Source organism: Falco cherrug (assembly GCF_023634085.1).
Source record: "Falco cherrug isolate bFalChe1 chromosome W unlocalized genomic scaffold, bFalChe1.pri SUPER_W_unloc_1, whole genome shotgun sequence".
Classification (NCBI taxonomy): domain Eukaryota; kingdom Metazoa; phylum Chordata; class Aves; order Falconiformes; family Falconidae; genus Falco; species Falco cherrug.
In genome coordinates, this window is record NW_026599288.1 from 7,319,586 (window position 1) to 7,341,172 (window position 21,587).

General features: G+C 51.7%; 1 protein-coding gene across 4 annotated transcripts in view; it reads right to left on the reverse strand.

Annotated features, from left to right (window-relative positions):
• Positions 1-8,431: 8,431 nt before the first annotated feature.
• Positions 8,432-21,587, reverse strand: part of ZCCHC7 (zinc finger CCHC-type containing 7) — a 124,648-nt gene continuing 111,492 nt past the window's right edge. For all 4 annotated transcript variants that reach the window (XM_055700260.1, XM_055700257.1, XM_055700258.1 and 1 more), the window contains exons 9-11: positions 20,296-20,391; positions 15,512-15,629; positions 8,432-15,039 (exon numbers count right to left, since the gene is read on the reverse strand). In XM_055700260.1, the coding sequence (XP_055556235.1) occupies positions 14,594-15,039; positions 15,512-15,629; positions 20,296-20,391 (660 nt within the window). In that variant the 3' untranslated portion in view covers positions 8,432-14,593. The remainder of the gene's footprint in view (positions 15,040-15,511; positions 15,630-20,295; positions 20,392-21,587) is intronic.

Here is a 21,587-nt window from a genome sequence, read left to right on the forward strand (position 1 = left end):
GGATGCAGCTCCTGGGGTCTTCCCCGTGCTGACTCCTGCCCTCCCCTTCCCCTTTCCCAGTGGCTCGATGGACAAAGCCAAACCACTGCTGGTTGCCTCCTGGCTGGGCTGGCCCGGAGAGGCGGCAGAAGTGGGGCTGCTGGATTTTCACAGCAGGCATCTGCTCCGTATGGTGTCTCAGGGTGTTTTCGGGGGCACCAGGGAGGACCCCGCCGGGGGGGTGGGGGGAACAACCAGCACACACAGCGGGGCCCAGAGAGCTGCGAGAGAGGAGCGAGCTCTGGTTCTTGTCATTAGGCTGCCCGAGCAGCCGTCCCCAGACGCGCTGGGGGGGGGGGGGGGGGGGCACAGTCCTGCGAGGGCAGGAGGTGGTGACCCTTGCCAGCCTGGCGAGAGGGATGGGTGTCCCGGCCAGCAGCGCTGGCTCTGCCTGGCACGGCTCCCCCATGCCGCCCTGCGCCTGCCCAGGATGGCACCAGGCTGCCCTGACACGCGTCCTGCAGCCGCGGCTCAGCTGTCCCTGTGTGTCCCCACAGGTCGCGTCTGCTTCCCCCGTGTCCCCCTTCCCCAGCTGAAAGCGGCTGGACGAAGCTGGGTTGGTTAAGCTGGGGCTGCAGCTCCCGAGGCGATGGAGGGTTTGTTAATCGCCACGCTCCTCCTGGGCAGGCTGCAGGCGTGCTGACGGCAGTGGGACCATTTTCGGGCAGATCTCGTCCTGTCCCAGGATGACCCGCTGTCCCCCAGTCTTACCAGAGGAGCTCCTATGCTGGGTTTGCATTGCTGCCATCGCTTGCCAGGGATGCTGGAGGACGCTTGTCTGGGGGATGCTCGACACCTGTGTTTTAGCATTGCCGTTATAGGCCGGCCCACAAGTTGGTCTTTGACTGCGTGACGTGGATACCACACATGGAGAAATGGTCAGCCTGCTCTGCTGCCCACACCTGTGGCTCTCCCAGCGCTTCACATTGTGCTAGGTGAAGGGCCAAGGGCAAGTGCATCCCAGTCCCGTGCTCTCCATCCTGCTGAAACTGCCGGGAAGCGACCTCCAGCCCATGGTCCTCTGCAAACCGCCTTGGTGGGGAGAGCTTGGAAAGGCAACGAGGCACACGTGGGAGCAAATCTTCTAAACGGGAGCAAAACGACGGCTCCTGGCTGTATCGTGATGAGGCATTGTTTGCCGTGCATCAGTGCCGATTACCAAAACAAGCCTTCCTCCTTTTAATGCTCTTTCAATAAAAATATAACAGCGTGCTCATGGTAACTACCTGCAGCAGGGTGAGGGGAAGAGGGACTGAACGCAGCAAAAGCAAGCAGGCTACGGTTAACAAAGAAGCATTTAGAATAAAAATAAAAAAGGCAGGCAGATGGCATGAATATTAGTGCATGAAAATGACTAACACTCTGAGAATTTCCCAGTGTACTTCTGACTGGTTTGGGCTTGCTTTTATAATTAATTTATGGAAAGCACCTAAATTGGGAATAAACACAATCTCGCAAATCCCTTCTAATCTCTGCCTGTATTTTTGAAATGATACCCTGAAGGTATAGTTAGTTACAATGATTAAACTGTTTTCCTTTTAAGAATTAAAAGGGACTTTTTTCATGCGATTGTGCAGAACATTAATGGTCAGGACCAAACTCAGAACAGTTTTAGATGTGATCTATTGTTGGAAATGCCCGGATGGGGGCATTTCCCCATTGGACCACTGGATGCTAAATCTGCCAATGTTTTCATTTTGTATTCATGTATTTTAATGCAAAATATGACCTGGTATGTTGTCAGTCACCTAATGACTCGAAGCATTCTGACTCTAGCATCAATTTGGAACCCCCCTTTAAAAGGAAAAAAAAAAAAAAAAAATTTTCATGAAGTTGCTGCTTCTCTGTGACAATAAAACCAGAACTCCCTCCCCCGGGGAAGGATGTGCAGAAAGTGCTCGGGGAGGTGGCGCAGCGCGAACAATGGGGGACCTGGAGTGCGCTGCTGGTTCTTGGTCTCTGGGTGCACGCGGGAACAAGCTGTTCCTTTGCAGCCCTGCACACGAGGAGAAGCCTGTGGAGATACGGGCTTTGCTCCACAGTCACCGCTGCCTCACAGGGGGGGTTTCTGCTGGCTGCTGCTGCTGGCTGCAGAGGAGAGAAGCAGCAAGAGGCAGACAGGCAGAGCCGTGCCCTCTCCTGCCATCCCTTTGTGCCCGTGCACCGGCAAGCGGCAGGAGGAGAATAATGTGTGCAGTGGAGACCCTGGCCAGGCAGACCAGGGGGATGAGGGTGGGGGCCGCCTGGTGCAGTGGTGGCTGCTGATGGCGCAGCTCACCGACTCATGCTGATCTGCAGGCTGGTCCCCAGGCCTCGTTTTTCCTCTGCACCGCTGTGCATTGAGGCTTTGCTGCACCTCGCTATGACCCCAGTGGTGTGGCACTGGGCCCGTTTGGGATCCGCTGCTGTGGGCATATAGCGACAGCGCTGGCCTGAGGAGGGAGAGCGTGCCACTGAAATTTCAGCATTGTTGGTGGCCATGGGGCTGGGCTCCAGGAGGGGTCCAGCAGAGAGAACATGAGGGTGCGGGAAGGAAGCGAGGTTTTTATTACATGGCTTATCGTGTTTCAACATGGAAATCAAGGTAAGAATTACCCAGGGCACAACCGGTCCCTTTGATTTGGCCTTTGCAGCTCAGTCATGCATAGGAGAAACCTTTCCCTTGTTCCCTGCAGCAGCATCTCCTTGTAATGGCTAATGGGAAAATATCGTGGCAGTGAAAAACTCTCTCACCCTCATAAACACAATGACAAGGCTAAGTGATCCGTCTGCAGTGCAAGCAGGGTGTTTGGGCTGCATGTCTCAGATGAATGCTTCCCATTTTGCAGGCTGTTTGCATGTGCTTTATGAGCTCCAGTAGTAATTCAGGCAACTGCCAGACAGATGACAAGAGAGGAGACTGGCAGAGGATGCCATGGCTCTGGCTGCCGTGGGTGCCACCAAAGGGGGCATGCCTCGGACCTCTCATTCCCCAGGGGTGGCCAGAAGCCACCCAGCTGGGAGGGTGAGCTTTGGCAGCAGCCCCTGAGGCTGCCTGTGCTGCAGCATCTCCATGCCCTTGTGCCAGTGCTGGGCACAGCCCTTGTGGCGCTGCTCCCTGCAGCGCTGCCTGTGTCCCCCCCCGGGGGCTGCAGCTTTGTCCTGCGCTGCAGCTGCACCTTGCTGGAGTGGAGGCCAGAAGCTGGGCTGGTTTGTACGTCTCCACCAGGGTATTTACTTCTCTCCCGTCGCAGCTCTTTGTTCGATCGCAACCTTCCCGGGGGTCCGCATATTTGGTTTTGCTGAACAGTTCTCTCCTACGTGTAGGATCGGTGGGGTTTAACATAGTTTTTCTGTTCCTTGGGGAAAAAGAAAGGAGAGTGAGGAAGATTGAATGTGATCTTTGCTTTCCGAATATTGCTGCAGTAATTAAAATGCTTTGGAGAAGGTGTTCTGTTCCCTGAAGTAATAAATAGTTTTGACTGTTTTGCCCCATTAATTGCATATTAGTTAAATACGTGTATTTTATAACATGCGTATTCACTCACCTGCTTACTCTGACAGCTAAATGCATATTTAAATATGCATTATACCCTTTAATGCATAGTAATTATTTGGTAGAGAGCGAAGACTCTTTCTGAGCAGTCCCTTTCAAGGGAGCGGCTGTTTGCGTGCGCAGTCTCGTGCTGACTCTGGAAGGCAAACTGTGACAGGTCTGCTGAGGTCACGGAGCATGGCTGGGCTGCGTGCGCTGCTTCAGCTCACGGCACCCCGCTGCAGCCCCGGGGCACGCATGCTGTGCCCGCAAGGCGCTTGGGGACTTGTGCCCGCTGCCCCGCAGCCTTCCCCCTTGCGCACCTCTCGCAGCGGCCACCTTGTCTTCTCCACGCCTAGGGCAGGCGCTTGCAGAGCAAGCACGCGGCTTTGACAAAGGGTCAGCCTTTTCGGGGTGAAAGGAAGAACTGGTGATGGTGCCCTGGGCTGGCCTCAGCCCACGGCTCTGCTGGGGGACGCCGGCGGGTGACAGACACCTTGCCAGTGCAGCAGCATCGGGTGGTGGCACAGGGTCCATGTGCGCGTTGTGTGAAAGAAAGCGTTGGCTGGGAAGGGGCTGGAGGGCTTGCTTGGATTCCTTTTTCTGCTCCACATCTCAGCAAAAGAGGCCCTTGTTTCAGATGCCCGAGGTCAGCGCAGGCTCTTGAGCTGGCCACCAGCTTGCTAAAGCGACAGCTCCTGCTAACCGTAGCTGGGCACTTCGCGTTCTCAGATTTTGTAGTAAACGCCACTTGCATGCTTTCGGTGGCCACAGTCAGCTGGCATGCCAAGCCAGGAGACGCCTTGAGGGGAGCAGAACCAGCAGTGTCTGGGACAGGACAAGCCATTTCCATGGCTGCTGTCCCCTCCCAGGATTACATGGGTTTTCTTTTGGACTGTAGTGCATGACAGCAAGAGCTCAGCAGAATCATCATCACTTAGGGAGGGTGGAGATGCCTTTCATTAGGTCACTTGGCAACTGAGGGGGTCTCTGCGTGTCTGAAAGCCCACCCGCCTTTCTCAAGTACACTCAGATGTTGCCTCCTGCAACAGGACCCTGATCTCCTACCGCTGCACTGGGGAAGAACAGCCAGCAGCTACTGGCGGCCGAACCAGCACTCTGTTCAAGACAAAGTAATGAGCTGGTGCAAGCGACGTCTTTGCTGGGGGCGGGTGAGTGAGCAGTTGCACCACCTCCCTGCCTCCAGCTGCTGCTTCCAGCTGCAGCCTGAGCAGTCCGCACATTGAGGAGTGGAGGTGGTGGTGGTGGTGGGGCGATACGCATGCTCCCATCCCTCAGAGCACTGCCTCTGTGATTGCCTCCTCCTTGGCAGTGCCTCCCTCCCTCCTTGCACAGCCCAGCAGCCCCTGCTTTGCAGCCGTGGTGCTGCTTTCCAGCCCTTGCACCCTCCCAGATGCAGCATTTGGCTTTTGAGCCAGCAAGACTGCAAGGAAGGGGGTCCACAGCCTTTACGTGGCGTGGTACTGGGCCAGCTTTCCCATCCCTGAAAGGGAGGGGGTCCCAGCCCTGTGCTTGGGGTCCTTCCAGCGGGATGTTTGCTTGTGCTGGCTATGTCCTCACCACAGCCATCGGCCTCGGGCGAGATTGCTCCTTGAGCTGGAGTCAATGGTGCAGTGTGGCACCAGTCCTGTTCCCCGGGTGGATGCCCCTTGGCAGTGCCACGGCTGCGCCCTGCCTCCCCGGGCGCTGCGGCCAGCCCTGGCGGCACCACTGCTCCGACGTGGCGGCGTTTCCAGTGAGGGGTCCGGCTGCAGACTTCTTAAGAACAATGGAGTCCTACTGTATGGTACCAGATTGTACATCAAAACTATTATTTCCAACATCTCTGGCTTAATTGTAAAACTATAATACAAATGACATTGGGGGTTTGCTGGAGTTAAATTTTAATAGCAAGCCAGTGCCCTTTTAATGACATTTTATACATTTAAATTGGGCATGATCCCTTTGGGAACAGTAATTTTATTCATGGAGATTATGTCTAATTTGAATATAAAAACACCACTAAAAAGATATTGGATTTGCTATTTTTCACTTGCAGGAGCTCCGGAGTCCAATCTTCCCAACCGACTGGGCTTTGGTGGATTAATAAAAAAAAAAACAACCCCCACCCCCCACCCCAACTTCCACCCAGCCAAGTGTTGTACAGAGATCTACGTGCATGCGACCGTCACCACCCCAGCTTGGCGGCCTGGCTGGCTGATGCCCGCCCTTGCCAGGCATGGAGCGATGAGGGGAAGAAGCCACCCAGGATGGACCACTTCTGAGGCCGGTGCAGCTGTGCTGTGCACCTGCACGAGCTCTTGGGGACGGCGACGGCCTCTGGCACCGCTAGTCTTTCCCCCTCCCCGGGCCGGCCACAGCCTCTACATGTCAGCACTCAATCCCTGTGACTTCTGTCAAAGCGGCAGATCGCTTGGTCGTGGTGGGTCCTTGCCCCACCGAGGGCAGTACGGGCCCAGCCGCCTCTCTGCTTCGGGGGCGGCAGTCCTGCTTGTCTTTATTGCAACAGCCAAGTTCAAGAGGAACGGCCTACAGGCAGAGCACCTCGGGGGCACGTCACCAGCCCGCACTCACTGCCCGCTGTGCGTGAGGGACCCTCAGTGGCTCAGGGCGCTCTTGAGAGCAAATACGGTCTTGATGAGCTGAACACTCTTCCAACCGAAGTGATTCTATGAGAGGATGCTTGCACACAACCAGTGCTGAGTGGCCGGTCACCAGGGCACCTAGGGTGGCTGCTGCTGGCTCTTGCAGAGGCCAGCTGGCTTTAGTGGGGAGGATGCTGAGCAGGAAGGCACCAACTTTGTACGACACACGTTTGAGCCCTCTCCATCGGTGAGGCCGGCCCTGGTGGGGATCGGGGCTGTTTCGGTGCTCACCACTCTTCTGGCAGTACCTCGCTGTGCAGAGCATGTGTTCGCTCCGCATGGTGCTGCAGGAGGCAGACAGCTGGTGGGCAGGTGAGATCTGCAGATGCAAAATAGCTCTGCCGCTGCCTGGGGACCAGAATAAAACTTCCAGGGTTGCAAAATCCCTTAGCTTGATGGGGAGCGGGAAGGGAGACTTGGCTTGCACAGGAGAAGCAGGTGCTGGTGAGGACCTGGAGGCTGCCGCGGTGGCCAGCCGGGCTGCTTTAAGCGTGTTGCGTTAGTCAGCACACGGGGCTGCGTGCAACCCTCCCTGGCTACGAGCTGTATCCTTCAGCACAGCAGAGCCGATAACGGTGCCGACGCTGCTGCGCGTCTGCACAAAGCTGCAGCCTCGTCTCTGAGCCAGGATAAACTGTTTGGCCTTCGGACAAGATTATTTCTGTTCAGAGCAGGATGGTTATCACTTAATTGAAAATAATTATCCAATGCAAATTGGCTTCAAGTTGGCAGGCCGAGTTGAGAAGATGGCGCATTTCCAAGCTGTCCCGAGGAGGGCTGAGGATGGTGGCATGGGACTGGCCGCGGGGCTGGAGGAGGATGCTGCGGGGGGCAGAGCTTCCCTTTGCAACACCCACATAAGGAAACGAGGAAAACGGTGGGGTTCATCCTGCCTGCCTGGTGATTTCATGCACTGGGGTCCTCCAGTTTGCTTTTCCAAAGCTCGGACAAGCTTTGAATCTCCCCCCCGAGAGCGGGAAGCACCAGTCCGTCTTGGGGAAGCGGGCAGCCAGCTGCCAGCATGGGCAGAAAGGAGACGAGATGGCAGCTTTGGCCCCAGGTTGGCTCAGTTATCACCCCACTGGGAGCTGCAGGGGTCGGGCATATCATTTGGTAAAAGAGTGCGTGGTTGTGAGAAGGTGCCAACACCAATAACTCATCCTGGCGATGTGCACCTGGGATTTCTTCACACAGAGGATCCAGCTCTCCTGCTGCTGTCGGTCAGGATTGCTGCGGTTGTGTCCAAGGGATGGAGACAGCTGGCACTGTAGAGGGGCCGGGCCATGTCCAGGATGCGGAAACCTTTGGAGAACCAGGCAGAAACAGACCCTCTGGTGCCTTGGCTGGGCTTGTGCTGTTTTTACTATGGACAAGCACCCGTCATTCAGTATGTCACCTGCATCCGCATGCTGTCGCCAGCAACATCTTCTAAGGAGAACCAGAGATCCCCACATCTCTCTGTGAGGTTTCCCCCACCCCAACCCCCCCAACACCCGCTGAACCTTCCACTTGTGGAGTTCCTGTGGCCACCCTTGCCTGCAGGCTCCACGGGCCACAGTCAGCCTGAGGAAGGGCATCTGCCAGGGAAGACCCTACCCTGTGGACATCTCCTGGGGACTCATCCTGCCCTGAGTCAATGTGGGCACGTGTCTGGTGAGGAGCCTTCGGGCTTTTGTTCTGATGCGGCGGTGCTCTGCTGTCTGTCTGCCATGGGGAAAGCCAGCGGGGCCAGCCAGAGCCCTCGGAAAGGCACAGGCATCCCGCTTGTCCGAGGCCATCTGCACCAGCAGGGACAAGCCCTCCACGGTGAACAGACCCCGGGGCAGAGCCTGGTTCTTTGGCTTCCCCTTTGAAGGGAAATGCAGGAGCGCTCACCCCATCAGCTCCCACTCCTCTTCCCTGTCCTGCTTCTTGCGTACAGGCGTGTAAGCCGGCACAGCCACACATGCAGGGAGGGCTGGCAGAGGAAAGCAGTGACAGGTGATGGATCAGACACGGCACTGGCCGAATCCAGGTGGCGTCTGCATGTCCATGCTGCCGTCCCACCAGCAAGGACCCCCACCTGACGTCCAGGGGCTCTCTGCAGCCATGCTGCCTTTGGTGTTTTCTCCTCTCCCTTTTTTTTTTTCCTGCCTGAACGGGTTTGGATTACACAAGAGCCTCCTGAATGTACACAACGCCTCTGGCAGTGCACAAACACACAAGAGGATACTGAGGTTTCACAACAGTTTTTATATGATTTGACCAGACTGGTACAAGGTTAATTAAAAACCCCAATGTTTAAATGCAGTTTCATCACAAGAAGTGTAAAATGCTTCTGCAAGAATCTCTGTCAGGCCTTTTCAAAGATTATGTACTTTACCCGGCAAAGCATAATTAGACACAGTCAAATATTGTCCCGGTTAAAGACTATTAATTTTCCTTACATTTGTCATGAATTAATTTTTTCTGGCTGTATCAACAGTGTTTCCTTTATAAATACAACTGGCTCCTTTACATTGAAAAATTAAATTTGCTTTGATAATGAACTGAGGTGCTAATAATCATTTTGCAATGCAAAAAACAGTGCAGTTACTGGCTGCCGTGCCAGGTAGTGCCACAGGCACTTGTAACTGGTGGACACATGAAGACAGTGAAGAGCTGCTCGGGGTCGCAGGGATAAAAGCGGCCCTGGCTGGAGAGCGGAGCAGTGCTGCGGGGCCGTGAGTGCTCGGTCGGTCCCCTCCGTCTCCGCCAGGACCACCGGGCAGGGGCTGGCGGGGCTGTGCCAGGCATCCTGTGGGCTGGACCCTGCTTTGCTGCACTCATCCACCCAGGTGGCTGCAGGGCTCTTTTGTGCCATGAGCTGCAGCCTTACCTTGATTTCCATTTTGCAGCAGCGCTCCTACCTGCTGACAGGGTGCCAGTGCCTTGTCCCTGCCCAGATGCCACTGTCCTGCCACCACCACCATCGCACAGCTGCCCTGTTCCCCTTCTGCAGTTCCCGGCTCTCCCAGCATTGCCTGCACATCTGCTGTGAATGCCTGATGCCCACAAGGCTTGGAAAAACTATGCCAGGGCAACTGGGGCTTTCTTTCCCTCTCTAGGACACCCTCATCCATGCCAGCAGCAAGGAGCAGAAGGGACACACAGCTGCCAGCTTAAGACAGCTGGCGGAAGCAAAATGACAGGAGATAAAGACAGCTAATTTTGTCCCGCTCTCTGCAGGCAGCGCGGCTGCAGCTACATTCGGTGCTTGCTGGCTCAACAGCTCATCTGGGGGATACTGACTCGCCTCTGCCCTCGTGGGACAAACCCACCACGGCAAATCCACATCTCGCCCCATAGCAAGGAAACGGTCCCAAAACAGGGTGGCTTCCACCCTGTCTGCCTTGCTTTGGCAGGAAGCATCCACAGCTGCCTCCCTGCATGGATGTGGCCTCCAGCTGCTCCTGTGGCACAGAGCAGCATCCCCTAACTGGCTCCCAGGTGGATGCCATGGCTGGGCGCACGCCCTCCTGCAGCCCAGCTCACCAGCACAATGCCGCCCCACCAGTCCTGCCCATCTGCCTGCCACTGCTCCACTCCGTTCACCTCTGCCAGCAGAGACAACATCTACGTGTGGCGCTGGGGCCCTGAGTTAAGGAAGAGGGCCAAAGCCAGCAAGCTCCATCGCAAAGCACAACAAATTAAATCCCAGTCATGATCACGCTCTGCAAATGACTCACAGCAAGAGATTACTTCTTGGCAAAGAGAAAGGGCTGAAAGCTCCACGTGCTCTGGCAAGCCTGCCAAGACAGCGGTGTAGCTGCAGCTCCTTGCCTGAGAGGGAAGGAGAATGGTTTTAGGGGTGACGGGGCCATGCCTGTGCTCAGCTCCTGTTTGTGTGGGAGGTCTTAGGTATAGGTGTCCGGCCTTTGCCCTCCCACCAACAAAACGGGGGGATAACAGCTCCCTCCATAGCCCCCCAGCCTGTGCGCCCCCAGCTCCAGGACACCCCACTCCACCTGCTCCCACTGCAGCCTCTGCCTGGGCAGGACTGGGACACGGCTCTGTACTGTGGTGCCCCGATGCCACGGCGAGCTCTGGAACCAACGTTTTGCTGCAGGACGCCTGGGACCAACATTTTCACCAGTTTGCTGACAAACTGGGTGCCAGCCTGGAGAGCTGTCGTGTCCAAGACAGACTAACCAGCACTGCTGCTGGAGGAACAGGGCCAGCCCCAAGGAGGTAGCACACGCTCCAGTCAGACCAGCATGGGATCCCGCACCTCACCAGCGGCGTTGTCTGACGGGGGAACTCTGAATTTTGTCCCTGCTATCAGCAGCATGCTGCTCACGCGTGGTGCTTCCCTGATCTGGCACTGGCGACACGGGAGCAGGTTACGGTTCTGCTGTGGGTTCCAGACCTCTTTGCTGGGGGTGTGCAGGAGGGCTCCAGGCCAGGATGCAGCTGCGGTGCCCCAGCATCACCGGCTGCACGGTGCACAACTGAAATGTTGGTCACTGCTCCCCACGGTGCAGCACAGGGTGGCTGCGTAGCTCGGACATGCTTGGTTAAATGACTTTCCCAGCAGAATCTACAAGAGCTGGTGCCTTGAGAGACAGAGATGCCGACATTTTTAGGCAGACGTTAGTGAAACGAAAGCTTCAAGGAGGAGCCAGCGTGTTACAAAGACACGTTTAATTCTTTGCCAACGCACGCTGGTACGCTGCTGGGATGTACACCTCAAACACTATTCCTTTCTTCCTCAACCTTGCTGTGTAGCGGCCGCAACAAATGATAGACCAAATACTCTCTTCTCCCCTCTTCACTCCTGGGACAAGTGCCCCCATTATCAAACAAGACTCTGACCTTTCGATCCATCCATCTTGTCTCCTCCACAGAGTCTGGGCTGAGCTACGCCCCTTTATTTATTCACGCAATGTAGGTTTCCTCATGCTGCTTCACCAGTGCACATCAACTGTGACCTCGAGACACTGTCCTCTCCTGGGATAAGCATGTTTTTCAGTCCCAGGCATCTCTGGAGTAAAGGCTGACAGTTCTTTAGAGGAAGGGGGAAAAAGCAGGTGGGAGGAATGACAAGCTGAAGCACTTTTTGGTTTAATAGGATAAAATGGAGCTTGATGAAAGTAATTCAGCCTGCAAGTCACCTGGTCCCGAACAGGATTTTAATGCAGAGCTTTCCTTTCCGTAGCTGCTAATGTGCTATTTTTGCTTGTGGAAAATGCGTTAACTCCTTTTTGCCATTTTCCTCATCCTGTCCTTCTCATCTAATGCAAAAACATCTTCAACTGTATTATTTTTGCACTAAGCTCTGTAAAATACATCAATCTGCTAGACAGAAGCCTTACTGGCAGTGCTGGGAGGCACAAGTTACCAGTGACAGGCTTCTGGTGCTGGCAGCAACCCCTTTTAGTTAAAGCGTCCCAAGAGAGATGATCTGGGAGTGTCGTCCACTGCACAGGCACACAGACCAGGCGCTTGGTCTCCTGCAGGTAAGTGGAGATGATTTCCTGACTCCTCCACGTAGAGTTTAACGGTCGGGGGGGAGAAGGTTCACTCACTGGGTGTACGCTGCAGGGGGTCCATCTCCACGGCTGGAAACATGCTGCCGAAGAAGGTCCTGGCTGGCAAGAGACAAATCCTTGTCCTGCTGCACCTTGTTGCTCCCACGTGCAAGAAGGCTCAGCACCCAGCCTGAGGGGTGCTTTTGAAACTGGAGTATGCTGGTTGTGAGAGGTGGGGCACTGGGTTTCAAGGACCCGAGCGCTGCCTTGGGCTGGGGAGCGATGGCTGAAGACAGCGCAGCCCTACACAACCGGTGGGATGCGAAGAGTCTCGGTTCTCCTGCTCTCTATTCCAGCAGTGCCTGGCCAAGGGCGTGCTGAGCTCCTTCTGCCCAACAGCAGCACGGGCACGTTGCTTACACGGGGGCAAGGCCAGGACCGGGCTGCTGAGAAACCACTGAAGGGACCTCAGCAGAGCGCTCACGCATCAGCTCGCTCCAACCACCTCTTGTCATCTCTGGCAGATGTTTGTTCTACGCTTCCTTGAAACCCTCCAGGGAGAGTGCACGCCCGCCTCGGACAACCTGCTGCTCTCCCATCACCTTTACTGGTTTAAGCTCTGTTTTCTTTGTGCCTCATCTACACGTGTCTGTTCTTCGCTGTCCCACTTATTAAGACCAGCCATTTTCCTTTGCACCTTATTTACCCAGCTGCTTTTCTCTAGAAAAATACAGATGTTTATACATGAAAAATACATTCATGTTTAGTATTTCCATGCTAGCTGCATTATCCAGACCTTCTGATTCTTCTCCAGATTCTCCGGTTGGCCCTCCATAGCAGATTTGCTCCGTTTTGCTGTGCAAAGCCTGATATAAGTCAGTATTTGGGCCGATGTCTTAACATGCCATGACCCAAGTGGACGGTGCAGTTAATACTCCAGTTTGTATACGTTGCACCAGTATCTCGCTTCTCTTACTACAGCTTTGCTGCCTCGTGTTGGGCTGGGGAGTCACATCCTGGCCCTCACCTGCAAGGCTGCTTGAGGAAGCCAGACACGACGCACCGCAGGAGTCAGAGCTGACCTCAATGCTCAATCTAAACCAACCCTCCTCCCCTACCTGCCAGTCTACGTGCTGGTTCAGCTAAAGGCTACCAGAGGCTTTCGTTCAAATAGAACCAGGTATCGATAAACAAAAAGCATACAGGAAAAGACGAGTTTCAGTGTTAGGGGCAAGTCTTTTCAGGAGTGGAATTAATTTATTGTTTTTATTTTTTTAAAAATCAGGGGTAAAAGCGATTTACTTTTTCAATATCGTCAGGAACTTTACAACCATGTAATCAATGAAGTTAAGCAAAATTAAATTTCAGTTGCCAGCAAGGACACACTTCAGCAAAACCAGGCATTAGGTTCCCAAGTATTAGGCTGGCATAGTTCTACCCCTAGCACCTCGGAGATGAGGTGATATGGTCACTGAAGTACCAGCGTTCTCGCTGGTGACCTTGCCAAACAAAAAGCTGATGAATTTAGGGAGTACTACCATGGGACACTACTGGCAGAAGGGCAGTCCTGATTTTTTTCTAGTGTACCCATTTCCCTTTCCCAGATAGCCTTGCATTAACGTAGGTTACAAACGCTTCCTAATCTTGAAACAGAACTGTAGCCAAAGGCCCGCTTCTTCGTAAAAATTCAGAGAGGACACGCACCTTTATGAAGCTGTGCTGCTATTTACTATTAAATGCTTAGCAAAAGGAGTGGTATCGTCCAGAGCAGGTCATGAATCTACAGTACAGTAGCTACAGCATAGGTAATTTCCTTTTCAAAACCAGAAAATCTCTTGCCAGGGGTTCAGTAAAGAGAAGACGACACTTTTTAATTATGTTTGGTAATGCAAGAAAATGTAGAACAAAGCTACGTTTTTTTAATATCCCTCATGTAAAGTTTTATTTAGGTTGTTCCTTCGATGAAGCGATTATTCTTACAAACCTTTTAACAACATGCTTGTTTAATTCCAGTGTACAAAAATAACTGTGTTTTGAAAAATTACTAAATTTTAGCACAGTTTGTCTGGAATTGAATACATTTTTCATACTCTGCTACCTTTTCTCCAGAAACAACTTCCACATCAAGGGGAGCAAGGACGTGATTTGAGATGTAAACTCTGTTCCATTCTCAGCTGGTTTTTCCTGCCCTGCTGAACAGTCAGCAAGGAGAGGGAACAGACTCGCGCAGAGCTTGTCCGTGCTCAGCACCAAAAGCCACGGCACCGAGAGAGATGGATCCATGACACCACGCTGGAGCACGAGGCGGAAGACTGTCACAGCCCAAAGTGCAAAGGCAATGGCTTTGTAGCACCTTCCAGGAGGGACAGCAGTGCAAGTGTGCCCAGCTGCGCTCTGGAGAGGACTGAGTGGCTGCAGGGAACATTTGCTACATCTGTGCCCCCGGTCTCTGTCCTGATGACTCCTGACGTGTCCAGCGTCAGCTGCGAAGGCACTGTGCTCCCTAGCAGCGGATCCTGCTCTGACAGGCAGAGCAACATCTCACTGGTGAAGAAACAAACCCTACCAAACCCAGCACGACCCTTTCCCCATCACCCCCCCCCCGCCCTCCCCAAGCAAAAAAAATAAACTTACAGCCTATTCTGGGACTGCTGGAAAGTACGGCCATTTCAGGCAGGGGCACAAAGTCCAACCTGTCAAGCGGACCGTTCATGAAAGACGATGTTTGATGTTCATGAGAGGGATGTCTGGTGTGTGACCGCCGCCTGGGCATGCTGCCCGGGCTCAGAGACGGACTCAAAATCAGCGTGCTAAGAGAGGAACAAAAATAAACAGAAGGCAGAGCCGGAGCCAGTAAAGGCTGGTGCTACCTATCTGCTTCCTCATCACCAGAATTTCTGTTTGGACTTCTTCTTCCTTTGTTTTATGAGGAATAAATTCTCATTGATATCAAGACCAGTGTCCTTCTGCTTTTTCCATTTCCTCTTCCGTTTAGCACCCTCCAGAGGCTCCTGCACGTACGCAGTCTTGCTGCCCGAGAATGCCTGGAAAATGGACTTGTAACGGATTTTACTGCCCTTGCACGCATGCCTTTTACACCCTTGAGGGAAGTCCTCCAAACAGCGGTCCATTGCAACTTCACTCCTGTATTTCTCTTTTCGGGGTTTCTCTGCCTGGGACATCCTCATCTTTTTGTAACACTCGCCATCTTTGTTGTATTTCCTATGTTCTTGCCAAGGCTTGCTGCTTTTCTTATGGCTGTGCCCTCCGTGTTTTTCTTCCTGCCACAGTGTCTCTGACTGTTCTGGCAGAAGGCCGGCTTCCTGTAGTTCTGTAAAACAGAGCAGTTTATTTCAATACTGATGCAGAAAACACAAAACGCCAGTGGCCAAGTCATGACAGCTTTCCTTATGGACGTTGAAGGTAGGTAGAGAAAAAAATTTCTCTCTGAAAAGATTTTTTCATAGTGTTTTTTATCCTGCCAATAGACTAGAATCTTAACAAATTACAGTTTAGTTCTCTTCTTGTTAGTTTATAGCACTTTTAATGTCACTATGTTTTTTAGAATTAAAACATCTGACAATGTGAGGATGTTTTAGTGACTTCGGCACAATAAATTTCCATGGCAGACATGGATGATTGAAGTCACAAATCTTTTACAATCGTTAGACTAACTGTTCAAATCCCTATTGCTTTTCTCAACACAGGAAAATAGTCCCGCAATATTTCTAAAAGCAGCAAGCACAGAAGAAAGTATTTCTAAGAACTGAAAGGTAGGAGGAATCTCCCAAAATATACTGTACCTGCAGCCTTTCTTTTTAATCTGTTTGTTCTTCTCTTGATATCGTATTCATCATCATAGTAGCAGATGAATGGAGAAGTAGGGAACATGCTCCCATGCATCCGCCTTTCTGAGCACTCCTGCAAAACACATTTCGCGTCACCATATGTGGCTGAGTTGCAATTTTTTGGGAAGGTAAACGGGTTGGATTCCGCAGGTGCTGGTCTGTACCTGTGGAGGATGTGGCCAGCAATTCTTTAAACATTGCTAATTTTATTACCATCCAATAATCCCACGTTACACGTATTACATGAGCTGAGCTGCTGTCCTCTCGCAGCAAACTGAGAGGATCCCACCTCTGCCCATCCAATTGCCCATCAGCAACGGTAGAAGCGGTGAGTAGGAGGTAAGCGGGAGACAAACTGCAAACACAGCTGCTGGACCTGGGGAATGGGGCTGTCCTGCCTGCAGTGGGGCCAGGTCCCCCCGCCACTCGCCTTCGCTGCCCTCTCCACCCTCCCAGCACAACCACGTGCCCAACCTCCTCGAAAGACAAACCACTTGTAATTGCAGGGGAGCTTTTTTGCCCCAGGTCATTTTGGGTGAAAGCAGGTGCAGAAACGCGGCGGACTGAAAGGCTGGGTGAGCCGAGGGAAGGAGCAAGCGGATGCTTCCTGCAGTTTGGTCGTTTTTTTTTTCAGGGCACCCTGTGGTATTAACTGATGCTTTTTTCTCTTTGTAAATTGCTTGTTACCCGTTGTGCTTTGCAATATTATCTCTCTGCTTCCTACTGCCCAAATCTAGTGAACTCTGGGCCTTTCCATTCTCAAAAAACTGTCAGGAGCTTTCGCTTGCCCTGGTGTCTCCACCACAAGCTAAGCATCTTTCCTTCTTGCGTTTGCTGCTTCTACCACTCGGTGCCACCTCCAGCATATCCTTTCTCTTCGTGTCCTCCTGCCTCCCCCCCTCTCTTTTGCCAAGGCAGAGTACATCAGAGATGCATTTCACATATATTTCGTATTTCTCCACTTGTATTTGGACTTGGCTGAAATTAAGTGAAGAATCAAGTTATTCCCTGTGGTGTCCTCCGAAAGGGCATCATTAGGTTGTGAGACAACTGGCTGGTCTCCCCAAGCATGGAGGAGCACGGACAAGCAGCGGCAGCTTGTAGCTGGAGCCTACCCAAGTCTGAGGGCTCAGCCTTACCGCACTGTGAATCAGGCTGAAAGGGACCTAGGAGGGGGCGTGTGGCTCCGTCACCTGAGGCTGGGCTCAGCAGCTATTCATCGGAGACATGCACACCCTGGAAGACGACCGGATTTCTTATTGCACACCTCGAATGGCCAGCTATCACCCCACCACACAACCTCCTCTCTCACCTTTCCCGGGTCCTCCATGTGCTCCCTCAGATCTAAGAGGCTGGAAAAGCATAACAGAGAAAACGCCACTTCAACTACCTGCATTTCACATGACTGAAAGCTCCGAGTAGCCTTTAGGCAGAGCACAAAGCTACCTGCTTTTATTTATCTGAAATAAAATGAAAGAAAATGCTGTCTCTAAACGTTGCCATTCCTGAAAACAACATAGATTGGCTTTACACAGGAGTAGGCAAAGGCACATTCAGCTTTCTGTGGCACCTGTGAAATGTACGGCTTGAGATGCCGCATCAAATCTAGGGCTTGCCCTGCACGCACATGGCCTGTTCATTATTTTTGTTCTGTTAAGGCGCTGACAGAGAAGATTTAGTGAATGAAAGGCACGTGCCACCCCCATCAGCACTCCTCTTTTCCTCTTTGTCGCCACTGCATTGATAAATCAGCCCAGCAATGCCCAGCATCCCTCCCAAGTAAGCTGCCGCTGCTCCCATACACCAGGTACTGTTGAACACTCTCGGGACAGCCTTCAGCATCGGAGGTATCGTACAGAGCATGGAAAGCAGAAGCCGCTACCAACCTGCAGGAGGATTTTTCTGTGCGATTGGCACGCTGGGATGTGAATGCAAGGTACATCTGCGGATACCATACAGTTCCTTATCCCTGCTGCCTTGAGAACTTGCTGCAGCCTGAATAATGCAGCGGGCTGTGCCTCATTAACTTACCCTCCCTCTTAACTTTGCATGGGGGTGTCCCTTAAAATGACCACATCTTTGTCATGGACCGCAAGAGACAATGTTTTGGATGTGTGGACTGCTATGAAATGAAGTATGATGAAAAGGCTGCTAAATAAGATTTCTCGTCCTTATTAAATCCTGCCCTTAGTTCACGTAAAAACATGACTGTCTTAACTGTTTCCATTTCTAGAAACAACAAGAAGTGATCTGCAGTGACCTCCTTGCCAGGACTGTACAGTTAACTCTGGGATTAGGCAAGTATTTTGCTCTTGTCTCTCTTTTGGGGAAAGGTCTCCCTAGGCCTCTAGCAAAGGAAAGGAATTCCGGTGTTCCTAAATGGAATTAAATGGTAACATGAAAGGAAAGGACTGCAGCGGGAAGCACTGAGTATGGTGTGTGTACACAAAAGTAACACCAGCCTTTTTTTCTTGGGTCAGTTTGTTACTCCTCTGCTTTAACTGCTTAAGAAAAGCAATAGGATAGTGTTCCTGAGGTACAGAAAGGGGACAAAAGTTTAGAGATGCTTGCCATCACAACTGATTTTTACCTGCTTAAAAAGAACTACATGAAATAAAACCAAACCAAAGACCTTTTTCTCCCCTTTAAATTATAGGCAAGAGCCTCCAAGCTCTGACAGAGCTGCTCGCTGCAGGAATTCAGGCACTGATTATGACCTTGGTTTTCTTAGCCAGTGAGAGCCGCAGCTCTCAGATGCATTCCCTGCCTGGCTGGGTCGCTGTGAAGATGCACGTGCAGCCTGCCAGTCCAATTTCCTCGGCCGTTCTTGAACAGGGTTAGTGAGTTGAAGGCAAATACTCGGTTATCATCACATAACCTGCCACGCGCCCCGCACATTCGTCTGTGTGCGTATACAAAGGTCTGGTATCTCTGCCCTTCTGTGTTGTTACTGACTTCTCCCATCTTCCTTCAGTCACTGCTAAGGCTATTTCTGCTCCTCGTACTGTCTTATCTTCTCTAACTTTGGAAGACATACAATGCTGTGCCTGAGTCACTTTACTCCTGTACTGACTTCATGCAGCTTCGCCCATTTTCTATTCAAGTAACTACTACCAGCTCCTCCCACAGATTTACTAATTATTTTTACAGCAGCCTTATTCGTATCCATGTACGGTTGCCTTCCTCAATTTTTAACAGTTCAGGAAAACGCTCCTGATCCATTGCCAGCAATCAGCCTCACCGCTTCTTCAATCCCGTCACTTCAGTTTTTATTCGATATGCTCATTCTAGTGCCTGTATTACTGGCAGGGGCTTTATTCTGGTTTTAACAGGATCAGTTTCAGCGCTGCTTTCATAGGTTTTATCAGCTTTACTCCCCAACAGCGGGCAGAACAAGCTAGTTCACATGACTGTATCACTGGGGTCTTACACCGCTGCCGCACCTGTAGCTGTGCTACGAGCAGATGTTTTGCAGGATTGGGCCCCGTGCACTGCAGCCGAAGCAGTGCTTGCGCTCCTGTTGTGCCAGGGTGCCACTGGGCTGCTGGCTCATGCTCGTCTCCTCCTACCAAGCTTGGACTGAAACCGCTGAGTATTTCCTGCCCCTTCCAATCCGGCTGCGTGGGCAGCAGCATGTCCTGGATGTTCACGATGACCTCAGCGCACCACTTGAAGGGGAAAATCTTTATGTGCCTCCAAAGACAGCTTGGCACTAAAAATCTTCCATCTATCTTTCAGCTCTGCCATGAGAAGATCCCAGCAAACCCGCCCTACTTGTCCCACTATTCCCCGCAGGGATTAACCCTTTAGCTGAAAACAGCAGCAGGCTTTTCACAGTACATTTTCAGTAGTCATAGTAGTCATAGTTGACGTAGGAGTCAACACACAGAGCACGCAGGAGAGAAGGAAGGAATTTGCCGGGAATTTGCTGTAGGAAACAATAAACTTAGCCCATCCAACACATAAGTAACATTCATTTTCTACAATACTTGTGGGCCCTGGACCTATTCCATCAAAGAAAAGAACGAACATTTGTTAGGTGTTCATATTTGCAGGTAGAGAGTTGCACTTGTCACGACAGGGGACTGAAAGAGGTGATAAACATAAGCAAGCAATCCTAGAAGATGCAGCACACCTCCAGTTTTCACTGAGGCCACTTAAGGATCACGATGTCCTCCTTCACCAGGCTGTGTACCTTACAGAGGGTTGATGTCAGACTTAATTCAGATGTTGGATTAAACTACGAAACTACAAATGAGGATAGTTGAAAGCAGGGAGAAATGGAAAATTCCTAAAACGGGCATTCAAATTGTCGGGCTGATTGTGGTGAAAAATCCTGCATGATGTCGAACACAGCAGTGAGGCACTAATAATTCATCCCATGAGCCACAGGGGGGTGGGGGGTGTGGAAGCTGTGTTCTGTCACTGTCTATTTTCTAATGAATATTCTGTCTCCCAGGCAGTCTCATTTTGATTTAAGACTTAAACAACAAAGCAATAAACCCGCCAAGGAGAGACAGTAACTTTTCCTCCGTATCTTTAAACCAGATGGGTGAGACCACTTTGTAGGTTGGCCTCCACTGATTGCAGCAACGCCACAAAGCCACAAACATTTCTTTAGGGTGGCCCTTCATTAGCTTGACTCTTCCATCTCTTTTCTCCAACCACACGCCACGGCATAGATGAATTTTTACTCCAAGGATGTACTCAACACTGAAGCAGAGACTGCTGAGACTTACATATCCGAAGTGTCCCTTCTGAGAGCAGTTGTAGCAGTACACCAAAGCTGAGTGCTCAGGGTGAGAACTGGCTGCCTTGATTGGTCCTGGCTTTGTCTGAAACACAGAAATAGGCAAGAATCAGGTCTGGCAGTATTCCGAGTGCTGAATTAAAAATAAATTAAAATTACATAAATATAATTTTATTATGCTTAAATCAATACATTCCTACTTGCAGTTGGAATATTAACTTGGAAAAAGAAGCAAGTGGTTCGTATTACTGTAATTTTGAAGAGCAAGGTTCAGCCTCAGCATCACAAATGAGGTGGGAAGAGGCATCCCCAGTATCTATTCCACCTGGCCATGTTATTTCAGCTCTGAATACAAGAAAAAAGGCTGCTGATTTATCTCTCTCCCCTCCTCCTTGTCTCCCATCCCCCTGCCCCTCTCGCAGATGTGCCACCATCCCCAGGGAGGGACAGGGCCATCAGATATTGCATCCACCAGCTGGATAGGCACATTTGTGTATTGCTGAACTAGTTTTGCTTAAAGCAATACAGCAAAGATCTGATGGAGATCTCCAGGCCTTCACCCGTGGCATTCCCAAGCCTATGCCTGCTTCCAGCTGCGGTGCCCTGAAGCTGGCGTGCCGCAGGAGAACCTACCAGTCCGTCCTAGAGAATGGGGAACTGGTTCTCCTCCCAGCAGAGGAGACACGATGCTACAGTCCAGAGCTGCTCTTGGGGCTTAGGTAGGGCAAAGGAAGATTTAGCACGGTCCATCAACTTCAGGGGAACAGGCAGTGCTTTTTCTTTCCCCTGTTTACTACCACAAAGTGGATTACGTGAATGTATTGTCTGTTCCTTTACTTTTCACATGCGCAAACATGCTCGTCCCCTGGAGAAGCAGTGGCCATGGAGCTTGTGCCTAGCCACAGCAGGCACACGATGAACAAGGGGTGCGTGTATTCCAGCTAAAAAGCAGCGGGCCAAGAGAGCGACCTTACTGCTTCCCACATCGCATGCATTTCCTTCTCTCTGGCACTAAAGGAGCACTGGAGAGTGGCCTGGATTTCAAATAAATTAGTAGTGGTTGCTAATGCTCATTCGGGGAACTGCTTTTTTCTTTAAATCTGTATCACCACTCTCTTCCGCTGTTAGAGCCGCTGTGTTCTCCTGCATAGCCTCCAGAAGAATGACAGCAGTGCTTGTAAAATAGTCAGAAACAACAGAAATCTTCCAATCCTATCTTTTATGAATCTGATCACACTTGCAGGGTCACCTTATTTTGAACCTCTTCAGCCTCGGGTTTAA